This window comes from Zootoca vivipara, chromosome 1 (genome assembly GCF_963506605.1).
Source record: "Zootoca vivipara chromosome 1, rZooViv1.1, whole genome shotgun sequence".
NCBI lineage: Eukaryota > Metazoa > Chordata > Lepidosauria > Squamata > Lacertidae > Zootoca > Zootoca vivipara.
Window position 1 is genome coordinate 3,919,923 of NC_083276.1, and position 24,113 is coordinate 3,944,035.

At 48.8% G+C, this 24,113-nt stretch overlaps 2 protein-coding genes across 2 annotated transcripts in view; one reads left to right on the forward strand and one right to left on the reverse strand.

Moving 5' to 3' along the window:
* Positions 1-3,053: 3,053 nt before the first annotated feature.
* On the reverse strand, positions 3,054-24,009 carry GPR137C (G protein-coupled receptor 137C). The gene is made up of 7 exons (XM_035100108.2): positions 23,345-24,009; positions 15,816-15,859; positions 12,699-12,927; positions 9,592-9,741; positions 8,593-8,718; positions 8,039-8,148; positions 3,054-6,691 (listed from the first exon to the last, which is right to left on the reverse strand). Exons 1-7 carry the CDS (start codon positions 23,702-23,704, stop codon positions 6,526-6,528), a joined length of 1,185 nt encoding a protein of 394 aa, XP_034955999.2. The 5' UTR covers positions 23,705-24,009; the 3' UTR covers positions 3,054-6,525.
* The window catches only part of TXNDC16 (thioredoxin domain containing 16), a 43,909-nt gene continuing 43,253 nt past the window's right edge, over positions 23,458-24,113 (forward strand). The window contains exon 1 of the mRNA XM_060270813.1: positions 23,458-23,596. The gene's annotated coding sequence lies outside the window, so the exon portion shown is untranslated. The remainder of the gene's footprint in view (positions 23,597-24,113) is intronic.

Sequence of the window (24,113 nt, forward strand, 5' to 3'; positions counted from 1 at the left end):
ACTGGTGAGGAAGTTGAACGTGCATGCGTATTCCACCCATTTCCCCGCCTCTGCGCAGCCCCGGGCACCGGCAACCCACGCTAGGCCACTGCTCCCACCATCCTACCTAACCATTGACCACACTGCCAGGAACTGGGTGTCCAAAACAGCCAGGAGGGGGCACCATGTTAACCACCCCTTGTTCTACAATGCTGTATGGCACAGTCCTCAGGGAGGTACGGTATACGAAGCACACTCCCCAGGGAGACAACTCGATCTGAGCACATCTGGATCCAGGCAAGATCTGGGCTGGGCAGACATTTCCTCTGCTTCCCCAGGGATCTTCTGGTGGGTCAAAGATCTTCTCCCCTACTCTTTTGGGAAATCCTTACAAGAGCTCTGTCGTGTACCCTGGTAACAGGCCTGTGCTTCAGGTAAGCTGATAATGCGCAGTTGCAGACTGCACTTAGAGCAGAGTGTAGCTGCTATCAAAAGGCAAAATTAAGATGTGACTTGACATATTTTCTAAGAGAAGGATGACCTCCAAGCATCTTCACGGAGGTTAGAGAAACATTTTCCTCCTCTTGTAACGCCAGAACTCATGGGCACCCAAGGAAGCTGAAAGTTGGAAGAGTTAGGGTGGATAAAAGAAAGTGCCTCTTTGCACAGGGCATAGTTAGACTGGGGGACTCGCTTCCACAGGAAGAAGTTATGACCACCAGCCTAAAGGTAAAGGGACCCCTGACTGTTAGCTCCAGTTGTGGACAACTCTGGGGTTGCACGCTCATCTCGCTCTATAGGCCGAAGGAGCCGGTGTTTGTCCGGTCTGCTTCCGGGTCATGTGGCCAGCAGGACTAGGCCGCTTCTGGCAAACCAGAGCAGCGCACGACGGAAACTCCATTTACCTTCCTGCCAGAGTGGTACCTATTTATCTACTTGCGCTTTTGGGTGTGCTTTCAAACTGCTAGGTTGGCAGGAGCTGGGACCGAGAAGCGGGAGCTCACCCTGTCGCGGGGATTCGAACCGCCAACCTTCCGATCGGCAAGCCCTAGGCTCTGTGGTTTAGACCACAGCGCCACCCTTGACCACCAGCCTAGAGGGCTTTAAATGAGGTTTAGGCAAGTTTATGGAGGAGAAAGATATCAATGGCTACTATCCAACCAACAAAGACTTCCCCTTTGGGCATCTGGTTACCCACTGCGAGAATAGGACGACGGGCCTTTGGCCTGATCCAGGAAGGTGGTTCTTAGTATTTTTGGTCCCAGCACTGAACCTGAACCGTCTCAAAGTGCCCTGTTGGTTTCCTCCGTCCAACCCTTCTCTCTCTGCTCAATGTTACCTCATTTTACAAAACGCTTCGTACTCTGGAACTGCTACGCTGGTCTCAGGAAAAAAAAGATGCGCTCCTGAATTAGTTTTTTACTGTGAATGTTAGTGGAGAAGGGCACCCCCCAAAAAAAGATTCTCTCCACTTCTCCCGAGAAAGGAATTCTGAGCAATGATTTGTGCAACTGTACTCAACGAGCTGTGACCTGCAGGGGGAAATGATGTGGAAAGGACTCAGGTTTGTAAAAATTAAAAAAAACGTGCATGAATACAGAAGTGGGACACACAGACCTGAAACAAAACGCTCTGTTCTTTCATTTTATTTTCCTGAATTTGCGTTGCAAAGGGATGGACTAGCTGAGTCTTTGGGTCCCTCTGAACTCTACAATTCTATGATTGCGAAGGACGCTGAGAGAGGCCAAGGGCAGGCTGGCCGAGCAAAATGATGTTCCCACACGGGTACGTTTCCTTGAAGAGATGGTTATTATTTTGAATTTATATACCGCCCTGTACCCGCAGGTCTCGGGGGCGCTTCACAGGATAAAATCAGAATATAAATCCACACAGTACATCATCAAAATAAAAACAACCACCCAATAACTCGCCCCCCCAAAGGAGCTCTAGATGGCGCCATGGTTTGCCTCATTTAATCCCCACAAAAACCTTGTGAGGTAGGCCGGTCATAGCTGCCAAGTCTCCCGTATTCCCCAGGAAGCCCCCGTTTTTCCAGCTGTTCCCAGCCGAAAAAACGATTTTTTTTTGTTTCCCCTCCGATTTATTCTGGCGTGGCGGCCATTTTGGAACTGGGCAGAGCATGCTCAGAAGTGACTTTTGATGCTGCTTTGCCCAGTTCCAAAATGGCTGCAGCGCGACTTCTGGTGCGGCGGCGATTTTGGAACAGGGCAGAGCAGCATCAAAAGTCGCTTCTGAGCATGCTCCGCCCAGTTCCAAAATGGCGGCAGCGCTACTTCCGGTCTGCTACTTCCGGTCCAGTCCCTTATTTCTCAGGCCGGAACTTGGCAACTATGAGGCCGGTGACTGGCCCAGTGAGAGCTTCATGGCCATGTGGGGATTCGAACCTTGCTCTCCCAGGTCCTGGACCACAGTTTCTCAGAGCTGACCCTTGGGAACTAGCGGCACCCGAGGCAACCCCCCCCCCAGTGGTAGGTGAGAATTGGCACATTCTTCATCCTGCCTCCAGCTATTTCCCCCAATCCTGCTAATTCCCCTCACTCCAAAAAAACCTCTACATCTGTCTGCTACCCCTCCAGCTGTTTTGGTCTGTGCCGCAAGGGCTGATGGGAGTTGTAGTCCAAAACAGCTGCAGAGCACCAGGTTAACAAAGGCCGCTCTGCTTGCAGGTACATGCAAATTATTATTTTTTAAAAAAATGCATTCATTTTTGTTGAAATTATCAGACATTGTAAATACGCTACCTTTTGGAGGGGAGCGTTCGTGGCCCACGGCAGAGAATTCCATTTTGGCTTTTTGCCCCCCCCCCCTTTAAAAAATACCATTCTAGGAGTCTATGGTGCAGATTGACCAGCTTTTTTTTTACAAAGTTCATGTGGGGTTTTTTTTTGTTTTGGTGCTTCTGCAAATTTCTCCACCACCACCCCTTTCTAGTTTTGTCGTCTCCAGTCAAGAGGGCAATAATCCTTCGCCCCCTCCTTCCACGAGCTGGAACAAGCTGTAAAGGTTGAAGAAGAGCAAGAAAACCAAAAGCCGAGCCTTTGCAAACTCCCGTCTCGCAAGAGAAAAACAAACCTCTTTATTTCAAAACATGAACGGCGTTACAGTTCAGAGTGAAGGAGGTTAAAGCTTGGCGTACATTCATTAGGGCGCAGCCAGCCGGGGGCTGAAGGGACAGCTGGCAAAATGGCACCCCTCAAACCATATACCATGAACGGGGGAACTCTTGCACAGGCAGGGTTTCTCCGTTTAAATAAGCAGCTGTCCGCGAGAACGAAAAGGGCGCCCACCTCTTGTCAGCCATCACTTCTTCGTTCTACAACCCCACCCCGCTGTCCTGACTGGCAGTGGCTCCGATGAGTGGGGGAAAAAAATCAGCTTTAGTCGATGCAGTTCAGTGCAAAATGTTGGATAAGGAGCTTGTAGCCCTTAACACAATGCCCTCCCTCCCGCCTACAAAACAAAAATTATAAAGTGCTCCAAGTGCATTGTAAAACTCTTTAAGCGGAAAAGAAAACAGGGTGGGTGGGGGTGTTAATAGCGCCATCTGCCTTTGGTGGGTGAAGGAGGGCAGCGCAGAGTTCGAGACATGGCTTGTTTTACCCGAGTCAAGGATCAATCGAAGAAGAAGGGGGTCCTTGTCTCACATTAGCTCGGGGAGGGGGGCCGGGAGAGCGCACATCCTGACGCGCAACGCCAATACGGCCTTTTCCAAGGGGTGCTTAAAATTTAGCAGCTGTCAAATCTCACGTCGGAACCAACATGTTTATGAATCCCCTCCCCCTAAAATGGCCACCCTGACCGGGCCCTGAGGCAGCGCTAAAAACCACAGTTTACTGTTGCTCAGCTGCTTTTACCCTACCGCAAAGGGGTTTCCTTCAAAACACCATTTACGAAGCTGGCTTGTTCCAATCAGATTAACCACAGGTTAGCACTTGGACCCAATGCTGAACTTGGTTAATTTAAATAATAATAAAAAGCAGCGAAACCTACACTGGAGGAGGAGAAGGGCACAAGTCTGGCAGGGTGGAGGCCCTAGGCTTGACCCTGTGACGCTACACCTCAATCTCTGCAGCCACTCTCTTGAAACATTGCCAGCACTTTGGCGTGACTTCAAAAACTGGTGTCACATGTAGTTTTCCTTCTCGATCTGTGAACAGGCGATGCACCCACTATTCCAGCCAAATTTCCTCGTGGGGCATCGGAATTAGCTTGCGAATTGAAAAGGACAGCTACACAGTTATACTGCAGGAAGGTACCTTGAGTTTTGGAAAGCAAAGAGCTTCTGAGATGAGAAATGTTTCCCTCCTAAAACAAAACACTTACAGATGGCACCTGAGGTTTTGCTCCATGAATACCTTGGAAGGGGGGGGGAATATCCTTTTTGTCCTGGGGCTGTTAAGAGTCTGCTAATGGAGATGAACCTTCGCACATTTCCCAAAGCAGCCTCAGAACTAAGCCCCAAAGAGCAGCAAGGGTTGGTCAGAGTGAGCTGAGCAGAAAGCCAGAGTCAAGAAATCTATGCAGACTCAAGAAATGTGGGGCAATCCAGCCTAATGGGCGAGGTATAAATAGTAAAATAATAATAATTCTTATTACACAAGAATTGCCTGCCTACACTGTCTCTACAAAACATCTGAATTTGCGAGCGCAGAGAAAGGAAATGGCAAACTTTGGCAGGTTAGTGTCACGGGAGTGGAATTTGCTGACAATCTTAATGGCTTTAGGCCCCCAAAACAGCCACTCTCCAAACACATAACCTCAGCCAAGGGGTGTTTCTTTTTTGGGGGGGTTGGACCCACCAGTTGCTGCTGAGCTACAGCTCCCATCAATCCCAGCAAGCACAGCCAGTGGCCAAGGATGTTGGGAACTATAGTTCAGTTGCATCTGACGGGTGAAAGATTCCCCACACTAGCCCTATGGATCTCCCAAGAGGCTGATCTGCAAACGCGCATTGGGGGTGGTGGTGGTGGGGGTGACGAGCTTGTGAAAGAACCTAAACTTGTTCGGGCCAACAAGTTTTAAAATTGGCCCTTTTTGCTGAAGTCATGTTCACTTCAAGCAGGCAGACTTGGCCCGCCAGCTGTTTCGAGACTACAGTTCCCATCATCCCTGACCACTGGGGTCCTGTTCGCTAGGGATGATGGGAGTTGTCGTCCCAAAACAGCTGGAAGGCCAAGTTTGGCAAGATACTGCCCCCTGCCTCTCAGTTCACCTGGTTCTTGAACTGATCTGAGCTTCTATGCGACGGGGACATGTCTTTATTCCGCCACAAGGGGACAGAATCAGATTTTGCAGCCAGAAGGTGGTGGAAATGACCCCAATATAAGAAGAGGTCACCCAGCCTGCTTGGATTTTGAAACATGGAGGGGATTGCAGCTTCTCTAGCCCCCACAGCTGTGTGCATTATAAACAGGCATCCCCTCACCCCCCCAAATCCCCTCTGCTGAGCAATAGGCCTGCCCAAATGCTAAACGTGCTTCTTCCTGGCCGCTAAGCAAGCAAACCCTGAGAACGGTCTCCCATCCCATCCTGGACCACACCTGTAGCTGGCTGGCTAAAAGCAGCCAAGGTGTCACCCCCCAGCTGCCTCTGCAATATCCATAGCAAGCATGCAGCTAGTCCTCATTGAGCCATTCTGTCTTTTTTTTTTTTTAAAGCCCCACCGATTAACAGCTCTGCTTCCCCCAGTGTGTGAACCGTTTTTTAGTTTTATAAATCAATGCTCAAAGTAGGTCAGTCGGTCGCAAGGGGCCCTCCACCACCACGTGCAAAATATATATATATAGATATGAAGAATTGGCTCCAATAGAATAAACAGATTGATAGTAAATCAAGGTAACTTCTTAACCCTTGTGAGACCACGACACTTGTGCCACACTTGTTAACAGTCTTTTTTTTTGTTTTGTTACGGTTCCCCCCACTTTAAAACTCTTTAAAAAAAGAAAGAAAGAGTTTGGAAGCAAGGATTTCCCCCACCCGACCCCCAAAAGTTCCCACCGTTAGTATGCAGAGATTGCCCCAGTCGTTGCGGGGAAGACGAAAACAAACTTCCCCAGCCGTGGATGTGCAATTAAAAGGGTTACCCAGAACAGTCTTCCCGAGCTGCTGAGGACAGTAGCTGGCAGGGAGAAGGACCGCTCCTTGGAAAAAGTTTGGTTAAAAGTGCAAAGATCAGTGCATCCCAGCCATCAAGGTCTGCCACCAAAACTGCTGCTGCTGCTTTCGGTTGCCAAGGTACCATCAACCTCTGGAAGGCCTGACCCACTGAAACGGAATACTTCTAAGGGGCTGTGGTTTCACCACACCGGCTTCCATCATCGCAAGTACCGCTTGGCGAGAAGAGTAGGCTTCGCAAAGCCCCCGTCCTTTAGTTCCCACGTTCTGGAAACCTCGGGAGCCACGCCAGGGATTTGGGGACCCAGCGGGGAGCTGCTGCCGTGTCCTGCGCACCTGGTTGGAGCCCCGCTCCGGCCAGCTTCCCACCCAGGCGCAGCCCCCCCCCCGAGAGGTGCGCCAGTTCCAGTCCTACGGCACCAGGCGGGGGTTCGGGCGGCTTCTCGACTCCAGGCTCCCGTGGGTGAAGAGCAGCGGGGCCACGTCCATCGGAGGGGCCACCAAAGGCGGGATCATGACGCAGCTGTCGCTCCCCGTCAAGGAACCGTACCAGCCAGAGCTCTGAGGGGTAGCCAGGCTGCAGAGAAAGAAGAGGGCGGGAGGGAAGTTCTGCGGGTCATGGAAAGCCAGTCAAAAACCAAATGCACCTAAACGGTCTTGGCCCAGTGTACGTGAAGGGACAACTCTGCCCCCATTGTCCACCTCCGAGGGCTCTGGCAGTTCCCTCACTGTGAGGCAGGGTGGATAAAAATGATTTTTTAAAAAAATAAATCAGATTTTTAAATTTTAAATTGGATTTTTAAAGTTTAAATCAAATTTTCTTTTTATTTAAATTGGATTTTTAGAATAAAATGCTTTTGGAGGAATTGTTTTTTCTAAAGACAGTTTTCTATTTAAGTTACTTTATAGTCCAGGCATAGGCAAAATCGGCCCTCCAGCTATTTTGGGACTACAATTCCCATCGTCCCTGACCACTGGTCCTGTTAGCGAGGGATGATGGGAGTTGTAGTCCCAAAATAGCTGGAGGGCAAAGTTTGCCTATGCCTGTTATAGCCTTCTAAGTTACATAAGTTTTTCACATGTGCCAAAACTCAGTTTTTTTTAAAAAAATTGTTTAATCACATCAGTTAACAAACATGGATACATATGCTATATTGTTATTGTTTTAGTTAAATAAATTGTTTAAATTCTTATTAAGGAAATGATTGTTTTTCTCCTTCCAATAAAGTACAGCAAAAAAGTTGTCCAAATATAAATTGTTAACTTATTAAACCTCACAATAATTTCATAATTATATGTCTATGTATTTCTAATAGTATAACCAAATAAGTAAATTTTGATACTGTAAAAGCTCCTCTGAAAATTGATTATTCTAAAAATGAAAACTTCTTCTGGTTGTAAATATTAAGACTATACCAGCAAGAATGAGTCTTTCTGGGAAAAAAAATATTAAAAAAATTAAATCAAGTCTTACTGACTAGCGATTTAAATCAAATCCACCTGCTGTGAGGTTATAGAGAACCAGGCAGAGGGCCTTCTTGGTAGTGGCACCCACCCTGTGGAACGCCCTCCCACCAGATGTCAAGGAGCTAAAACATCTACAGTGGTACCTCTACTGATGCGCACCTCTGGTTACGTATCCTTCGGGATACGCACGCGGCAAACCCAAAAGTATTTTTCCGGGTTTTGTTGCGCATGCGCAGAAGCGCTCTACCGCACCACGGGCACATGCAGAACAGGCGCCTCCAGTTGCGAAAACCTCGGGATCCGACCAGAGCTCTGGAACGGATCCCAGCCGCAACCGGAAGTACAACTGTACACAACTTTCCGAAGCGTTTGCTCTACCCACTGAGCTATACAGCCCTTCACTACGCTTTGAACTGGGGTGCCGACCAAACGCCCTGGCCCCAATCAACCACGCTACCTTCCTCCGCTGAGCCTCGGAAGGTCGTCGTCACTGTCGTACCGCCTTGGGTTGTCAAAGAAATAGGCCTGGGAGTTGTAGCTGTGGCTGTTTATCATTCCAGCCGGCGCCTGTTTGGTTAAAAGAGGCTGTTAGCTAAGTGAACAAAACGGACACCGGGGACCATACCACTTAGGGGGAGAGGGGGAGGAAAGTCTCTTTTAATTTCCTTTTCCTCTTTCAGTTGAGGGGAGAAAACTTTGCAGGATTTGCAACATTTGTGGAGCTTAGCATCAGCTGAAAAAAATAACTCGTTAAACTAAAGCGCTGCCAAATAAATGTAGCACATACACACCCACACCCCTCCAAAATCTTATTTTTGTGGGATTTTATCTTACGCACCACAAATACAGCCACACACAACTCCCTCTCTATGGTGAAATTTTGTTTTGCTTCGACAAAATCTTTAAAAAAAATAATTATTTCCTTTCGAATCGGTCTTCACAGCTTGAGGGGCATGCTCTGTTTTTAACTGGGGAAAGTAGGTGATCCGCGCAAATCCCACGTGATCGTACCAAGTTCTGTGCCAGCCTCTGAGCCCGGAAGAAGAGAACCAGGAATGTAGTAGGGACGAACTCCCAGAGGAACATCACAACCCCAAAAACCACGTACTCTTCGCTGCTGGCTTCTTCGCCTCGAACCTGCGGGAACAGGGCATGTATTCAAGTCCAGCACTCAAGGAGTTAGGCTACAGTGCCAGGGGTCAGCAAACATTTTCAGCAGGGGGCCGGGTCCACCATCCCTCAGACCTTGTGGGGGGCCGAACTATATTTTGAAAAAAAAAAAAGAATTTCTATGCCCCACAAATAACCCAGAGATGCATTTTAAATAAAAGCACACATTCTACTCATGTAAAAACACGCTGATTCCCGGGCCGTCCGCGGGCAGGATTGAGAAGGCAATTGGGCCGGATCTGGCCCCCGGGCCTTAGTTTGCCTACCCATGGTCTACACCAGGCATCCCCAAACTTCGGCGCTCCAGCTGTTTTGGGACTACAGTTCCCATCATCCCTGACCACTGGTCCTGTTAAGCTAGGGATGATGGGAGTTGTAGTCCCAAAACACCTGGAGGGCCGAGTTTGGGGGGGTGCCTTGTCTACACAGTGCCTGGGACTGCCCTTGATGACTGTCCTACGAGTGCAGCCTTCCACTGTGGGACACCTCTTATTTAGAAGATTCAGGACAGATAAGAGAGAGGGTACTTTTCAACATGGTGCACAGTTAAACTATGGAACTCACTGCCACAGGAGGCTGTGACGGCCACCACCTTAGATGAAGGAGGAGAGGGCTACTAGCCACGAAGGCTGTGCACTGCCTCTACAGTTGGAGGCAGCAAAGTGTCTGAATTACCAGTTTCTGGAAACGACCTTGGGGGAGAGTGGGTCTTGTGTTCGAATCCTGATGGTGGGTTCTCCACAGCCAATGTGAAGGCAGGATTTATGGACTAGACAGGCCACTGACTCTTCTTCTGCTCTTATATGGAAATTCGAAAACACCTGGATCAAGCCCACTGACCTTATCCGAAAGGTTATCCCAGCCATAGTTGAAAGGACTGGGCACGTGATCCGGCGAGATCGCCACCGCCACCAGGTTATAGAAAGCCCTCGAGGAGAACAGGAGGACGACGACGGAACCCACAAGCAAGGCTTGGCAGACAGATGTGCCCTAGTTTTTTGTTTTTTGTAAAAAGAAACACATATACACAGAAAGAGGGCATTAAATATACAGCAAGTTGGTGCTCAGATCTTTCTTCTTAAGTGGTTGTTTTATGCTGGGTAAATTGTTCATGAGAGAACTGAACTGGAAGAGGTGTTCATCTCTTTCTTTCTTTTTTTAAAAGAAAAACAGCTTTTAAATATTTGAGCATGCCAAGTTCATAAAGAATGAGATGCGACAGAGCAGGAATCGCTTACTCTACCAGCCTCGAAGATGGAGAGGCTGCTCTTACTACCCTAATGTAGTGACTGGTTGGGCCCAGACACTTATTTCCAGACAGAGATAAAAGCAACCGGTTCGGGCATTGAGTGAGGGGGGGGGGAAGGCAAGAGGCCATGTCCTTAGAGATCATCGCCAAGGGTAGAGACCTGTCTGTCCTCGCTTCGGTTAAGCCCATAAAGCTCCGTGCACAACTGACTCTGCTCCATGAATAATCTATGCTAATTGATACAAATTTATTCAGAGCTACTTTGGGGGTTTTTTCCTGCCGATTCCGTACGGGCAGCCTGCTCTTCAGATACGTGCTGGAACTCGAGAGGCTGCAGGGTCACGGAACGTTCACAAACATTCCACAAACGCACGAAAGGGAAAGAGTCACAAGAGGCAGGTAGCGTCCATAAAAAGAGGAGTTGTGGATGGGCAGGGAAATGAAAGTGGCTCCCGCTCTGCTGCCAGACTCAATAATAATAATTATAATAATAATAATTTATTATTTGTACCCTGCCCATCTGGCTGGGTTTCCCCGGCCACTCTGGCCGGCTTCCAACAAAAGACTAAAAGTACATTAAAACATCAGTCCAGAGAAGCGGACACGGAGCAATGGATTCAAACCTCAAGTAAGAGCTGTTCGGCAGTGGAATTTGCTACCAAGGAGTGTGGTGGAGTCTCCTTCTTTGGAGGTCTTTAAGCAGAGGCTTGACAGGCATATGACAAGAATGCTTTGATGGCGTTTCCTGCTTGGCAGGGGGTTGGACTGGATGGCCCTTGTGGTCTCTTCCAACTCTATGATTCTATGAAAAACATGGCTGCCTTCAGATGTCTTCTAGAGGTCAGATAGCAGTTTATTTCCTTGACATCTGATGGGAGGGTGTTCCACAGAGCGGGTGCCACTACCGAAAAGGCCCTCTGCCTGGTTCCCTGTAACCTCACTTCTTGCCATGAGGGAACCACCAGAAGGCCCTTGGAGCTGGACCTCAGTGTCCAAGCAGAAAAATGGGGGTGGAGATGCTCCTTCAGGTATATAGCGTCGAGGCCATTTAGGGCTTTAAAGGTCAGCACCAACACTTTGAATTGTGCTCGGAAACATACTGGGAGCCAATGAAGGTCTTTCAGGAGTACAGTGGTACCTCTGGTTGCAGACAGGATCCGTTCCGGAGATCCGGTTGGATCCCAAGGTTTTCACAACCGGAGGTGCCTCTTCTGCGTGGCACAGTAGAGCGTTTTTGCACACGCACACACGGCAAAACCCAGAAAAATGCTTCCGGGTTTGCTGCGTGTGTATCCCGAAGGATACATGCCCAGGGGTGGATTTACACAGGTACCACTGTAAACTCTTGCCAGAATTAAGGCAAAATCCATCACTTCTGGTAAATGAGCCAGCATATTTGCTAGGACGACGTGAAAATTTCTATCCTGGCCTTTTTAGACTCGTCTCCCCATGTACTATCTGAAACCAAAAGGCCACATTGATTGCCAGATGCTAAAATATATTTCCATTATGTTCAGCCCTCCTTCCGCACTACTTCCAGTGTGGATGGAACTGGATCAAGTCTGGATCTGCCACATAATCAGTGTCAAGACCTCTTGCTTCAAGTTTGGTTCAGCTACATTGGGGATCTTTTCAAAGGCGGACGAGATTTTTTAAAAAATTATTTGCCCATTCACGCCTGTTTGCAAAGAAGATTTAAGAACCTTTTTCTAATACAGTGGTACCTTGGTTCTGCAAACCCAGAAGGAAGCGTTCCGGTTTGCGAACTTTTTCCGGAAGCCAAACATGCCCCGTTTTGAGTGTCATGCTTCCGATCTGAGTGTTACGCTGAGGTCTGTTCTTGCTATTTTGCGTTTTTGGTTTTGCTGCTCCTTTTGTTTTGTTTTTGTGACTGTGTGGAACCCGGTTCAGCTACTGATTGATTGATTGATTGATTGTGTGACTGCAGTGCGTTGTTTATTGCTTTCATGTTATGGATCCATGTTAAATTGCTGTTTTAGGGAAAATAAAAAAAATTCCTTCAGTTGCACCTTAAAGACCAACTAGGTTTTTATTTTGGTATGAGCTTTCGTGTGCATGCACACTTAGTCAGATACACTGAAACAGAATCCACCAGACCCTTATGTATATTCAGAGGGTGGGGGGTGGGGGTGATGGGAATGGGTGATGGGCTGATGGGAGTGGTAAACCTGTAGATGGCTGTTAACGACTGCTGATGACTGCAATTGGTCCTGGGGAGAAAAAGCCATGGAGCCACCTGGGATGAATAAAGACATTGGATTCTTACCTCATTATGCATGATCAAGCTTTCTTTAGCGCCTCAGCCCTTGCTCCCCCCCACCCCCCAGGACCAACTGCAGTCATCAGCAGTCGTTAACAGCCATCGGAATAATCCATTTTGCATTACTTTCTATGGGAAAGCGTGCCCTGGGTTTGGAACGCTTAGGTTTTGGAACGGACTTCCGGAACGGATTAAGTTAGAGATCCAAGGTACCACTATATACAAAGGAAAGGAGCACCTCGGCGTTGAAGCTTGCCTTGCCTCTACACCCTGATGTGTGGGCGGACTCCAAGCTTCAGGTAGAATTCTATTTTCCACTTTAACTTCGCAGAGACCAGCCACCTGACGTCCCTCCTCGGAAATGGGAGACTTTAAGGCGAGGAAAATACAACAACTCACCAACCCACCCACCCTTACCTTGGACTCAAGGTAAGCATTGGCCGAAGACATTTTGGACAGCTTGCACATGAAACAGGCTAGCAGGACGGCGCAGAGAATGAAGAGGCTGTCGTTGATCAGAGCCCGGGTGAAAACCGTCCACTGCAGCTGGTCCTCGGGGAGGTCATCGTGCGCCAGCAACGCGCATGTCAAATTCACAAAGACAAAGAGGAGGCTGGTGAAGATGGAACCCACGTACAAGGCGGCCCTGGAAACAGAAACAGAATATTGTCCCATCAGAGTCCCAACATGGCAGCCTTCTGGTTGTGGGATCGCGGCTGCCGCCTTGAAATGGGACTTACAATCCCATTTAACAACTCTTGGGTTGAGGCAACTGGCTAAAATGTTTTAATTTTGGTTCCACTGTTTTGTTTTCATCGGAGTGGGGTTGGTTAAATGTTTAAAAGGTAAAGGGAACCCTGACCGTTAGGTCCAGCCGCGGACGACTCTGGGGTTGCGGCGCTCATTTCGCTCTATAGGCTGAGGGAGCCGGCGTTTGTCCACAGACAGCTTCCGGGTCATGTGGGCAGCAGGACTAAGTCACTTCTGGCGAACCAGAGCAGCGCACAGAAGCACCGTTTACCTTCCCGCTGGAGTGGTACCTATTTATCTACTTGCACTTTGACGTGCTTTCGAACTGCTAGGTGGGCAGGAGCAGGGACCGAGCAACGGGATCTTACAAATTATAATACAATTAATAATACCAATCATTGAGATGCCAAATTATACAATTTAGGTGCCCCCCAACCCGGTGTGCTAGAATTAATGGTTTGATGATTTTCTTTGTTTCTGCATTTCGAAATCTTATACAATTCAATAGATATTCTGGTTTTTTATGTTTGATGTTTTATTATATTTTTATAGGCTGGGGAAACCCAGTCAGATGGGTGGGATACAAATATTTTTTTTAAATTATATTTATTATATTATTATAGTGATACCTAGAAGCACCATGTTGGCTATTCCTGCCTTAAGGTGCAGTAAGACATTAGCTGCAGGAGACAAGGGGGAAGGAAAGGGGGCAGAGAGGACCCCCGTGAGGCGACACGTAAACCAAGTGGGGAAAGAGATCTGTTCGAGTACAAAGTGGGGAATTGAAGCCTAGGTTAAAAGGGGCACGACTGCCCTTACTTAAAATGGCCGCCGGAGCCTCGCATGTGACACAACGCCCACTAAATTATAAAGCGAAAACCCCTTGCTGTGCCCCCAAGTGCGTGTTAGGAGAAATGATGAACGACTGCCTAATGCTGCCAGGCGTTTATTAATGCAGCCACCGGTATAGGCTTTGGGCTTGGGCTTTAGGGGTGGAATGGCTGTTTTGGTGGTTGTTGGACAGTTGCTCCCCCCACCCTATGTCAGCCCATGACCTATTTGGGCTCCTCCCCGCCCCCCACCTACCATCCAGGGCTCCATTCGGGATAGTATTTAAAGGGCTGTAGATTGAGGCCCGGTCTGTAAAATGGAGCCGAGGCCTAGTCTTTAGGCTGTAAAGTAGAGGCGAGGCCTTGGCTTGGGATAGTATTTAAATGTGACCTGAGGCCTCCGCCCTGCATCTCCATTCCTTGGCCCTGGCCAGACTCTGTGGGTTGTCTGGTAATGGCTGCATTGTGCATTAGTCTGTCAAATGGAGGGTAATAGGCCCCCTTCAGATCCCTCCGAGCCTCAGAGTCCCCCTGTTTTATTGAAGTGGGGGCCTAGCAGCCTGACAGGAGCCTAGGGGTCTGATAATGGCCGCCTTGGTGGTTTCAGTTGCTTGGTTGATGATGTCATTTGGTTTGCGGGTGTGGCTTAGATTTCACAGGAAGGGAAGGGGTGGAGGAGGGTATAACGCCACTTGAGGGCGCTGTTTGACTTGGTGGAAAACCAGGTCTATACCTGCCCAGGTGTGTGATTTGAGGGTTTTTTGTCCCCAACAACGCTTGGGGAGTGGCCTGGATCGTTGTGTCAAAATTTCAGGACGATCGGTCAAGCGGTTATGGAGAAAAGTGGAACACGCAGTTTCACAATTTTTACATTTTTGTATATATAGATTCCCCACCAGTGAGTTCCATGATTGAGAATAAAGGCCCTATATAGTCTTAAATGAGCTGTACATACTGGTGGCACTGAGTGGCTCTATATTTGTATAAGAAATAAAATAACCCCATGTATTTTTTTTTAAAGGGCCATTTGAGCTCTTTCCTTCATACACTTTTGGCTTATCAGGTGTCTTCTCAAAAAAGGGGCATTTGTCCAACCCCTTGAGTACCAGCAATCCAAACTATTATAATCAATAACAATAAATAATTTTTTAGTTATACCCCGCCCTTCCCGGTTTAAAAACCGGGCGCAGGGCGGCTAACAACAAATATAAAGCATTGATTAAAATGCAACTTAAAAACAGCATAAAATACAGCATCAATATCAATAAAATCCAAAAATTCAGGAGTCCTTTTTTTTGCGGGGGGGGGGGGAACCCAGTCAGTAGACATCAAATGATCACCAGGGCTAACTGAACAAGTTGGTCCTACTAGGGCCAGCAAGGAGAGCAGGGTATAATTTAAATGTGGGGTCCCAGAAAGGGTTTCTTCATAGAAGAGGAAAGGGAGAATAGGATCAGACTAATTCAAATTAAAGGCCAGGCGGAATAGCTGTCTTGTTAGAATTAAAGGTTTGGCAATACAGCCCCTTCTACTCACCTTAACCGCTAATTTTTTTTCTGGGGGCTTCCCCAACCCTCAATTAGGGAAACAAGAATGCTGGGAACCTGTTTTGGACTCCAACTCCCATCAGCCCCAGCCAGCATGGCCAATGGTCAGAGCTGACATGAGCTGTAGTCCTAAAGACCTGGGAGGCAATAGGTTCCTCCTTCCCTAACAGGATTGCCCTGAAATGCAGGCCACGTTGAAATGAAAGGGGAAGAAAAAAGTGGCGGTTTTCAGAAACGGCGTTTTTATGCCGAGAAGGCTGAGCAGCTCGGACGCCGCTGCAAACCCTTCAAATGCTTTTGCACATTTATCAAGCCACGTTGATTCATCGGCGGCAAGTTTTAACCTGTGATTAAAACCTGTGGTAACTAATTTGCTACGATTTCCCACCCCCAAAGGTTAGACTCACTTGTACTTGTTGAATTCGGCGGCACACTTCACTTTGAAGATCACCTGTTCAGAAAAAGAGAAAAAGTGGGTTTGGGTGAGGTTTTCCCCTATTCCATCCTAGGGCTCCCTCCCTCCAGATATCCTTCACGTTGTGCATTTGTGACGATGTACCAATGATTTTTCAACATCAACTTCGTTGGACTGGTTGTGTTTTTCGGATGCCTGTTTATCGTCTTCCAAAGCACATTACTCTGTTCCAAACTTAAAAATGGAAAGCATAATGTTGGTGGTCAACAAAAGAGGTTTAAAGACTCTCTCAAGGCAAATCTTTAAAAAATGTAGTATAAACACCAACAACTGGGAAACACTTGCCTGCAAGCGCTCCAATTGGCTTTGAAAACACTCGAACTCAGGATGAAAGGAAGAAGAGGAAGGGTAAAGAGGAAGGCACGCTTGGCAAACCCTCACCATGTTCAACTCCCACGCAGAAATCTATGTCCCCACTGTGGAAGGATGTGTGGATCCAGAATTGGCCTCCACAGTCACTTACCGGTACGGACTCACTGTTAAGACCGTGTTCATGGAAGACAATCTTAGCTACGACTGATTGCCAAAGAAGAAGACAGGCAAGCCCACTTTGCATACTGTTTGTGCCTGCAGAAGTTTCAGGGCAGGCAAACCACTTTGTTACTGTACATAGATTTGTAGAGTTGGAAGGGACCCCGAGGATCATCCAGCCCAACCCCAATGCAAGTTTCTGATCCTCCTTAAAGGTAAAGGTACCCCTGAACATTAGGTCCAGCGCTCATCTCGCTCTATAGGCTGAGGGAGCCGGTGTTTGTCCACAGACAGCTTCCGGGTCATGTGGCCAGTATGACTAAGCTGCTTCTGGCGAACCAGAGCAGCGCACGGAAACGCTGTTTACCTTCCCGCCAGAGTGGTACCTACTTATCAACTTGCACTACTTGACGTGCTTTCGAACTGCTAGGTTGGCAGGAGCTGGGACCGAACAATGGGAGCTCATCCCATAGTGGGGATTCAAACTGCCGACCTTCCGATCGGCAAGCCCTAGGCTCAGTGGTTTAGACCAGTGTTTCCCAACCAGTGTGCCTCCAGATGTTTTGGGACTACAACTCCCATCATCCCTAGCTAGCAAGACCAGTGGTCAGGAATGATGGGAGTTGTAGTCCCAAAACATCTGGAGGCACACTGGTTGGGAAACACTGGTTTAGACCACAGCGCCACCCGGTGATCCTCCTTACTGCGGAGTAAATCCACAATACAGCCTTCACTCGGGGAAACAAGGCCAGAAACACGTCCCCTTTTCCTCCTTAAAGAATGTAAGAGCCTTCCAGATGAGAACAAAGTCCCACGTAGCCCATCCATCCTCTTGTTCTCACAGTCACCAACCAGATACCCTTGTTGGGAACCCTGAAACCAGGGTAGCAACAGAGAGCCCTAAGCTCCATGAATTTCTCCAATCTTTTTGGAGCCAAGCTGTTGGCCACCTTGGTAAAATTCAAGAGTTGAACCAAGCACAAAGGACAGCCCTTTCTATTGCATGCCCTGAATCTTCCAGCATTCAGCTCCACTGGTTGGGCTACGAGTTCTAGTATTAAGAGAGAAATAAAAATATTCTCTCTAACCACTTCCTCCATGCTTTATTTTACAGTTCTATCATGCCCCCCCACTCACCTTTTTGCTAAGCTAAAGAGCCCCAAATAATGGGCAAAGCTAGGCTTTATTTCAAAGATCCAGTTTGCCACACACCCCAAGCACATTTGGGTACACACAGAGGCTGGGAGCCTCAATGGTGTCTCTCTGGGGGCTTCGCCCAGGGCAAAAAACCCTGGCAAATCCCCCCACCCCAGCTATGGCAGTGCCAAAATGTTGAAACTTTTCATCTTTGGAGAGTTGCTCCATCCCTGTGATTTTTGCTGTTGTTTTCTGAGTGTTTTTTTCAGCTGTGCAATATCCTTTCTGTGGTGAGCTGACCAGAACAGCACACAGGATTCCTAGTGCGGCAGCACCGTGGGTTTGTGTAATAACATTTCACAGACTGGTACAGACACATACGCACACACACACAGTGCTGTGCATGGGCGCGCGCGCATGAGAGGGGGGAAAAAAGTGCCTGAAAGCAAAGAAAGCCGAAATATTGAATATCTGAAAAGGGAACTACTGTACCCAAAGGTCAGACACCATGAGAACGGACTGCTGAAGTAGAAAGGCCTTTGGCCTCATCTAGCTGCAGGGACCTTCTTATGGGTATGCAAAAATGCAGAGCTGCCAAGGAAGGGAAGTAGAGAAACAGCGAGGGGAATTGTGCAAATGGCAAAGTGTTTTGTTCTGCGCACACTCAAGTTTCTGCTTCCCAACTGTGGTGCTCTGTGCAAGCTAAATAATTCTCTACAAAGGATACGGTGGCAGTGGTGGTTTCTGCTTAATCATTCCCTGGCAGAAGACACACTGGCATTCTTGGGCAAGGCAAAGCTTCCTGACTCAATATTCCAGATCTGTAAAAGGGACCAGTTCTCCAGTAAAATCTTCAGTGCCCCCTTCCATGGAACTGGGGCAAGCTCCCGACATCTGATTTATTATTATTATTATTATTATTATTATTATTATTAGCACCACCATATTGGCCTGAATATAAGCCTCACTTCCCTCCCAAATTCTGACCATGAAAACTTAAAGTGCGGCTTAAATTGGTGACCTTACAAAAACTGGCTTTTATGATACCGCTGCTGAAACAGACATACGGTAAAACGGAACGGGTGTGAGTGCCTGCAGAATTTAAGGGAGTGGTTTATATTAGGGTGCGGCTCATATCCAGGCCAATATGGTATTATTTATTCAACTTATGCATCACCCTCAACCTGGAGGTCTCAGGGTGGTTCACAACAAGACCACAATACACAGAATCAAACCAAAAGCAGAAACGCAATACTCCCCCCCAAAAAGCCACATTCTAAAAGGGTGTTGGATGTCAGTAAGATCAACTAAAGGCAAAGGGACCCCTGACCATTAGGTCCAGTCGTGACCGACTCTGGGGTTGTGCACTCATCTCGCATTATTGGCCGAGGGAGCCGGCGTATAGCTTCCAGGTCATGTGGCCAGCATGACAAAGCCGCTTCTGGCAAACCAGAGCAGCACATGGAAACGCCGTTTACCTTCCCGCTGTAGCGGTTCCTATTTATCTACTTGCATTTTGACGTGCTTTCGAACTGCTAGGTTGGCAGGAGCTGGGACCAAGCAACGGGAGCTCACCCCGTCACAGGGATTCGAACCACTGACCTTCTGATCGGCAAGCCCTAGGCTCACTGGTTTAACCCACAGTGCCACCTGGGTCCCTCAAGATCAACTAAAGGCCTGGTTAAAAAGGAATGTTTTTGCCTGGCGCCTAAAGGTGTATAATGAAGGCGCCAGGTGAACTTCCCTGGGGAGAGCATCCCACAGGTGGGGAGCCACTGTAGAAAGGCCCCATTCTCGTGTTGCCACCCTCCGGACCTCTCGAGGAGGAGGCACATATCCATGCATTTTATTTGTTCCCAAATGCACCTCAGTTGCAATTTGGATGGCATTGGCTTCATCTCCCCATCCCTGGCCCTGAAATTTTATGTGGCAACAACTCCTTGGGGACAGAGGCTTTCTCAAAAATCCCTCAGCAAATATGCACAGGCTTGAGAAACGGTCTTCATTTCTGGGTAAGTGTGCACAGGATATGCTTGGGGTTAATCATCAGTCTCACGTCTGCCTTCTCTTTGATGCTGTCCTGTCCATGCAGCCAGATTTTTAGACCAGTTTCCACAATCTATCTCTAGGGACTGATGTTAAGGATCCTTGCTCCGTGGCTAACCTGAGATGTGAATTCATAGCTCATAGCTCATGGAGTTCAGAAGGGGCATTTGCGGCAGATTCCACCTCAAGCTGCCTTTTTAAAAACGGGCTTCACCCTTCGAGTCTGGTTGAAGAAGAGCACCCCTCCAAGCTTCAGATCAACGAGAGATTTCCCTCTCCTTCAGAACTATTGTTTCTAATCTGCAGATTTGATTTTCAGGAGCTGTTACATCAGTTAACCCTGTAGTCTAAAGTCAACAGGCCTGCCTTGCTGCTGCACCCCATAATATCAGCTCAATCTTTAGACCTGCAAACAAACTGAATGCAGTTTAAAATGTGGAGTGCAGATACACCTAGGAGATCATTGTGAGACAGGAGGAACTCTGCCCTTCCCTAGACACATTGGTCTCAAGCCACTCTACTTCATTTCCCACGCTTCCATCCAGATCCTTACTTGACACTAGATTTCTCAGGGGAACCACCATGTAGAAAGAGCTTGTCAAATACATTCTGGGGGGCCCCCAGAGGCAGAAAATCCAGAAATGAACCCAAGCCCCAACTTACTAACCATCAGGGGACAGAGTCCATTGGGATTTGCCCTATAATGCACTTTCTAGAAGGGCACAGCCAATGGGTGCATAACTTTGCATGCCGACATGCTCTGTGGCTCAGTGTCAGGGCATCTTGCTTGCATGTAGGAGGTCCCTGGTAAATCCAGGTAGGGCCATAGCTGCCAAGTTTTCACTTTTCTCACGAGGAAGCCTATTCAGCATAAGGGAAAATCCCTGTAAAAAAGGGATAACTTGGCAGCTATGGGTAGGGCAGGGAGCAGCTCCCATCTGAAAAGCACTCCCATCTGAGAGCACCACATGTGAAAAGGATCTAGGAGTCTTGGTAGACCACAAACTTGACATGAGTCAACAGTGTGATGCAGCAGCTAAAAAAGCCAATGCAATTCTGGGTTGCATCAATAGGAGTATAGCATCTAGATCAAGGGAAGTAATAGTACCACTGTATTCCGCTCTGGTCAGACCTCACCTGGAGTACTGTGTCCAGTTCTAGGCACCACAGTTCAAGAAGGATACTGACGAGCTGGAACATGTCCAGAGGAGGGCAACCAAAATGGTCAAAGGCCTGGAAACGATGCCTTATGAGGAACGGCTTAGGGAGCTGGGTATGTTTAGCCTGGAGAAGAGAAGGTTAAGGGGTGATATGATAGCCATGTTCAAATATATTAAAGGACGTCATATGGAGGAGGGAGAAAGATTGTTTTCTGCTGCTCCAGAGAAGCGGACACGGAGCAATGGATTCAAACTTCAAGAAAGAAGATTCCACCTAAACATTAGGAAGAACTTCCTGACAGTAAGAGCTGTTCGGCAGTGGAACTTGCTGCCAAGGAGTGTGGTGGAGTCTCCTTCTTTGGAGGTCTTTAAGCAGAGGCTTGACAGGCATATATGTCAGGAATGCTTTGATGGAGTTTTCTGCTTGGCAGGGGGTTGGACTGGATGGCCCTTGTGGTCTCTTCCAACTCTATGATTCTATGAAACCTTGGAGAGCTGCTAGCTGCCAGTCAGAGTAGAGATGTCCTGCCATGGAATGGAGCTTTTCTTGTTGCCTTTACCGCCTCACAAGTAGTCATCTTTACCCAGGGAGAAATCAGGGCACACCAAAGGTTAAGGTCAGCAAGGTTTACCTCGCCTGGGCTGGTTCACTCCAGCGGAGACCCCTCTGTGGGCCGGATTGTGCGCGTGCATGAGCGTGTGTGACCACGATTTCCGGCATATGCGCATGTGCAGACACGATTTCCAGCACTGCGGAAACGAGTCCCCGCACCGCGCTAGTTTAGCGCAGCACATGGGGACTTGCTGAGCAGGCGGCTCAGTTCGGGGGCGGATCATGGGCTGGTTAAACGACCCCTGTGGGCCGTAGGTTGCCAACCCCTGGTTAAGAGCCTGCTCTTCAGCGAGGTCTGGATTGATGCCTAACAACTTTCAAGCCTAATACTCTTAAGTCAGACCTTCTGAGGAGCAAGACTCTTCTAGCACTTCTCTTCAATAGCCTTAAAACCTTGGAACCAGTACGTCATGTTTTAGTAACAGCGCTGAAACCAGCCAATATCACCCTGATCTCTTAGCCTGCCTTCGCAAGGATTATGGGGTGCCTATGGATGATGCCACCTGCAAATGTCACCCCCTCTCCTTGGAAGGTGCGGCACAGTATTTTGTGGTCCAATGATCCTGCGCACATCCATTTGAAGAGCAACACTACGCTCAACGGTGCTAGAGGATTGCAGCCTTGTTACTCCCGCATCAACTCTCATTCGCCATCCCAGAGAGAGCCTTAAAAAAAAGCAAGCCTTGAGAAGTCAGTGCTTATTTTTACTGGGGATAACAGCCTCTCTCTCACTCGTGCTCATCACGTGAACATCCCTGGGAGAATGAAATCATTGTTGACACCGCATCCTAAGTGACAAGACACTTTTGCGCGCGCACACAGAGAGGGGGAGTGTTGTTTGAGACCCAAAAGGAACACACCCACCAAAATAAAAGGAAATTTTAAGGCAATTCAGCCAACTGCTGTAGAGTGGGGGCATCATCCTGTTCAGCCAAGGGGTGCCAAAACTGAAATAGGGAGAGAGAAGGTTTGTGTTCGAGGCTGTATGTAGGTCCTGGGTACCTGCCTGGAAATAAACCCCATAGAACCCGGTGTAACCTACTCCCAACTCAACAATAATGGGGTTGCAGTGCAATATGCTCAAGGGAACAAACCTTGAAGCCACATAATTGAATGTGGTTTTGTTTTGGGAGACAGGGGGAGTTTGCAGGGGTTTGGAAACAGCTGATCAGCAAGACACAGGGTGGGAGGGGTAGGGAATTAACCCCAGCAGAAGAAAGGAAAAAAAAACAGCGACAAAAATATTTCAGTTCTGACCCTTTCATCTTCTCTGGGGGATTATAGGAAGTGGCAAACTCGCTTACAGTTTTAACAGAATAGAGTTTCCTAGGTTGATGATGGTATCAAAAGGGCTAAGCAGGTAAAATGGAAATAGGGTTAAAAGCCAGATCCTTTCAAAGGTCTTGACACTGAAGGAGGAGAGAAAGCAAAACAGGGAGAGGAGGAATGCAGCAACAATAGGGGGAGGGGGGGGAGAGAGAGAGGCTCCGGAGCCATGACGTAATGGCTGACAGCAGTCCCTGCCCCAAGCTGAGACAACCTGGGAGGCTGTTGCTGGTACTCTGCAAGCACTGCCCCCTTATTTGCAAGAAGGAGAAAAAAACACATATATTTACATGCACATCTAGAACTACAGAGCCCTAAACAGCAAGCCCGAGTGTGCGCTTGCAACCTCTGCAAAACTGCTCGCCTCCTTAAAAGAGAGAGATGATATCACAAGCCAAGGCTTGCAGAAAAACCCTTTTGAGTTTCTCCAACACAGGAGGAGGAGGAGGAGGAAAATCCATCCCAAGTTTTTTTGCAGATGCACCAGAATGTGGTAAACAAGAAGAGGCAAACAAGCCAGAGGAGGGCGGCAGAAAGGAGGAGGAGGAGGAGGAGGAAGGGGGGGCGTGCCTGGGCTGCCGGGTGCGCGCGCGCTTGTTTTGTTCTGTTTTTAAAACACCATGCAAAAAAATCCAAGCAAACACGCAAACCTACATATATTTATTTAAGACCCACAGAGACGTCCCCCCCCGTCCCCAGGGCACTTACCTCGGCGAAATAGAGATTGAGGAGGCAGCCGGTGGCGAAGAGGAGGCAGACGGGGAAGCAGAAGAGCAGCCAGCGGGGGAACGGCGGCAGCCGGGGCTGCCCGTGGCCGGCGTGGGGCGGCAGGAGGGCGCCCTGCAGGTAGCAGGAGAAGAGGACGGTGCGCAGCGCCGCCCAGAGCAGGCAGAGGAAGAGGCAGACGGAGCGGTAGCTGAGCCGCTTCTCCCGGTAGTAGAGGAGCAGCCAGAGCTGCAGGTAGGCGAAGAGGAAGAGGCCGGCGTAGAGGAGCGTGTGCAAGGTGCTGAGTCCCAGGGCCAGCGGGTAGGGGGGGCCGGGGCCGGGATCGGGGCCCCGCAGCACCATGGCACCCCTTCTCCGGGGCACCCTTGGGCGCCCAGCAAACCAGGGTTTGTGCACAGGGGTGCGTGGGTGTGGGTGGGGTGCAAACTGGGGGAAGGGGTGCCCGCTCCCCGCGCACCCACCCGCTGTGGGGGGGCTCACAGCTCCATGCAATTCATGGCAAATCCAGCTTCAAAATAATCCATATATATATATATATATTTATCTTTGCTCGGCTTGCCCTGCCAGCGAGCCAGCCTCCCTCCCGCCCGGCTGCCTGCAGCGCCAGCTCGGCTCTCCCCGAACCAGCCAACTGTTCCCTCCCTCGCTCCAGCTGCGAAAGAAACAATCAGCTGAGCGGCCGCGGCGATTTGAGGCGCTCGCTCCGGGCCACGCGCCGCTCGCCATTGGCCGGCGCGGAGCCCCGCCCACG

What these genes read in the sequence shown, in the direction of transcription:
- GPR137C (XM_035100108.2), bottom strand. Translation starts at nt 23,704, where the DNA reads ATGGTGCTGCGGGGCCCCGATCCCGGCCCCGGCCCCCCCTACCCGCTG. An exon ending in GCCGAATTCAACAAGTACAA is followed by an intron (nt 12,928 to 15,815) that starts GTGAGTCTAACC and finishes TTCTGTTTCCAG; the next exon opens with GGCCGCCTTGTACGTGGGTT. An exon ending in AGAGGCTGGCACAGAACTTG is followed by an intron (nt 8,149 to 8,592) that starts GTACGATCACGT and finishes TTAACCAAACAG; the next exon opens with GCGCCGGCTGGAATGATAAA.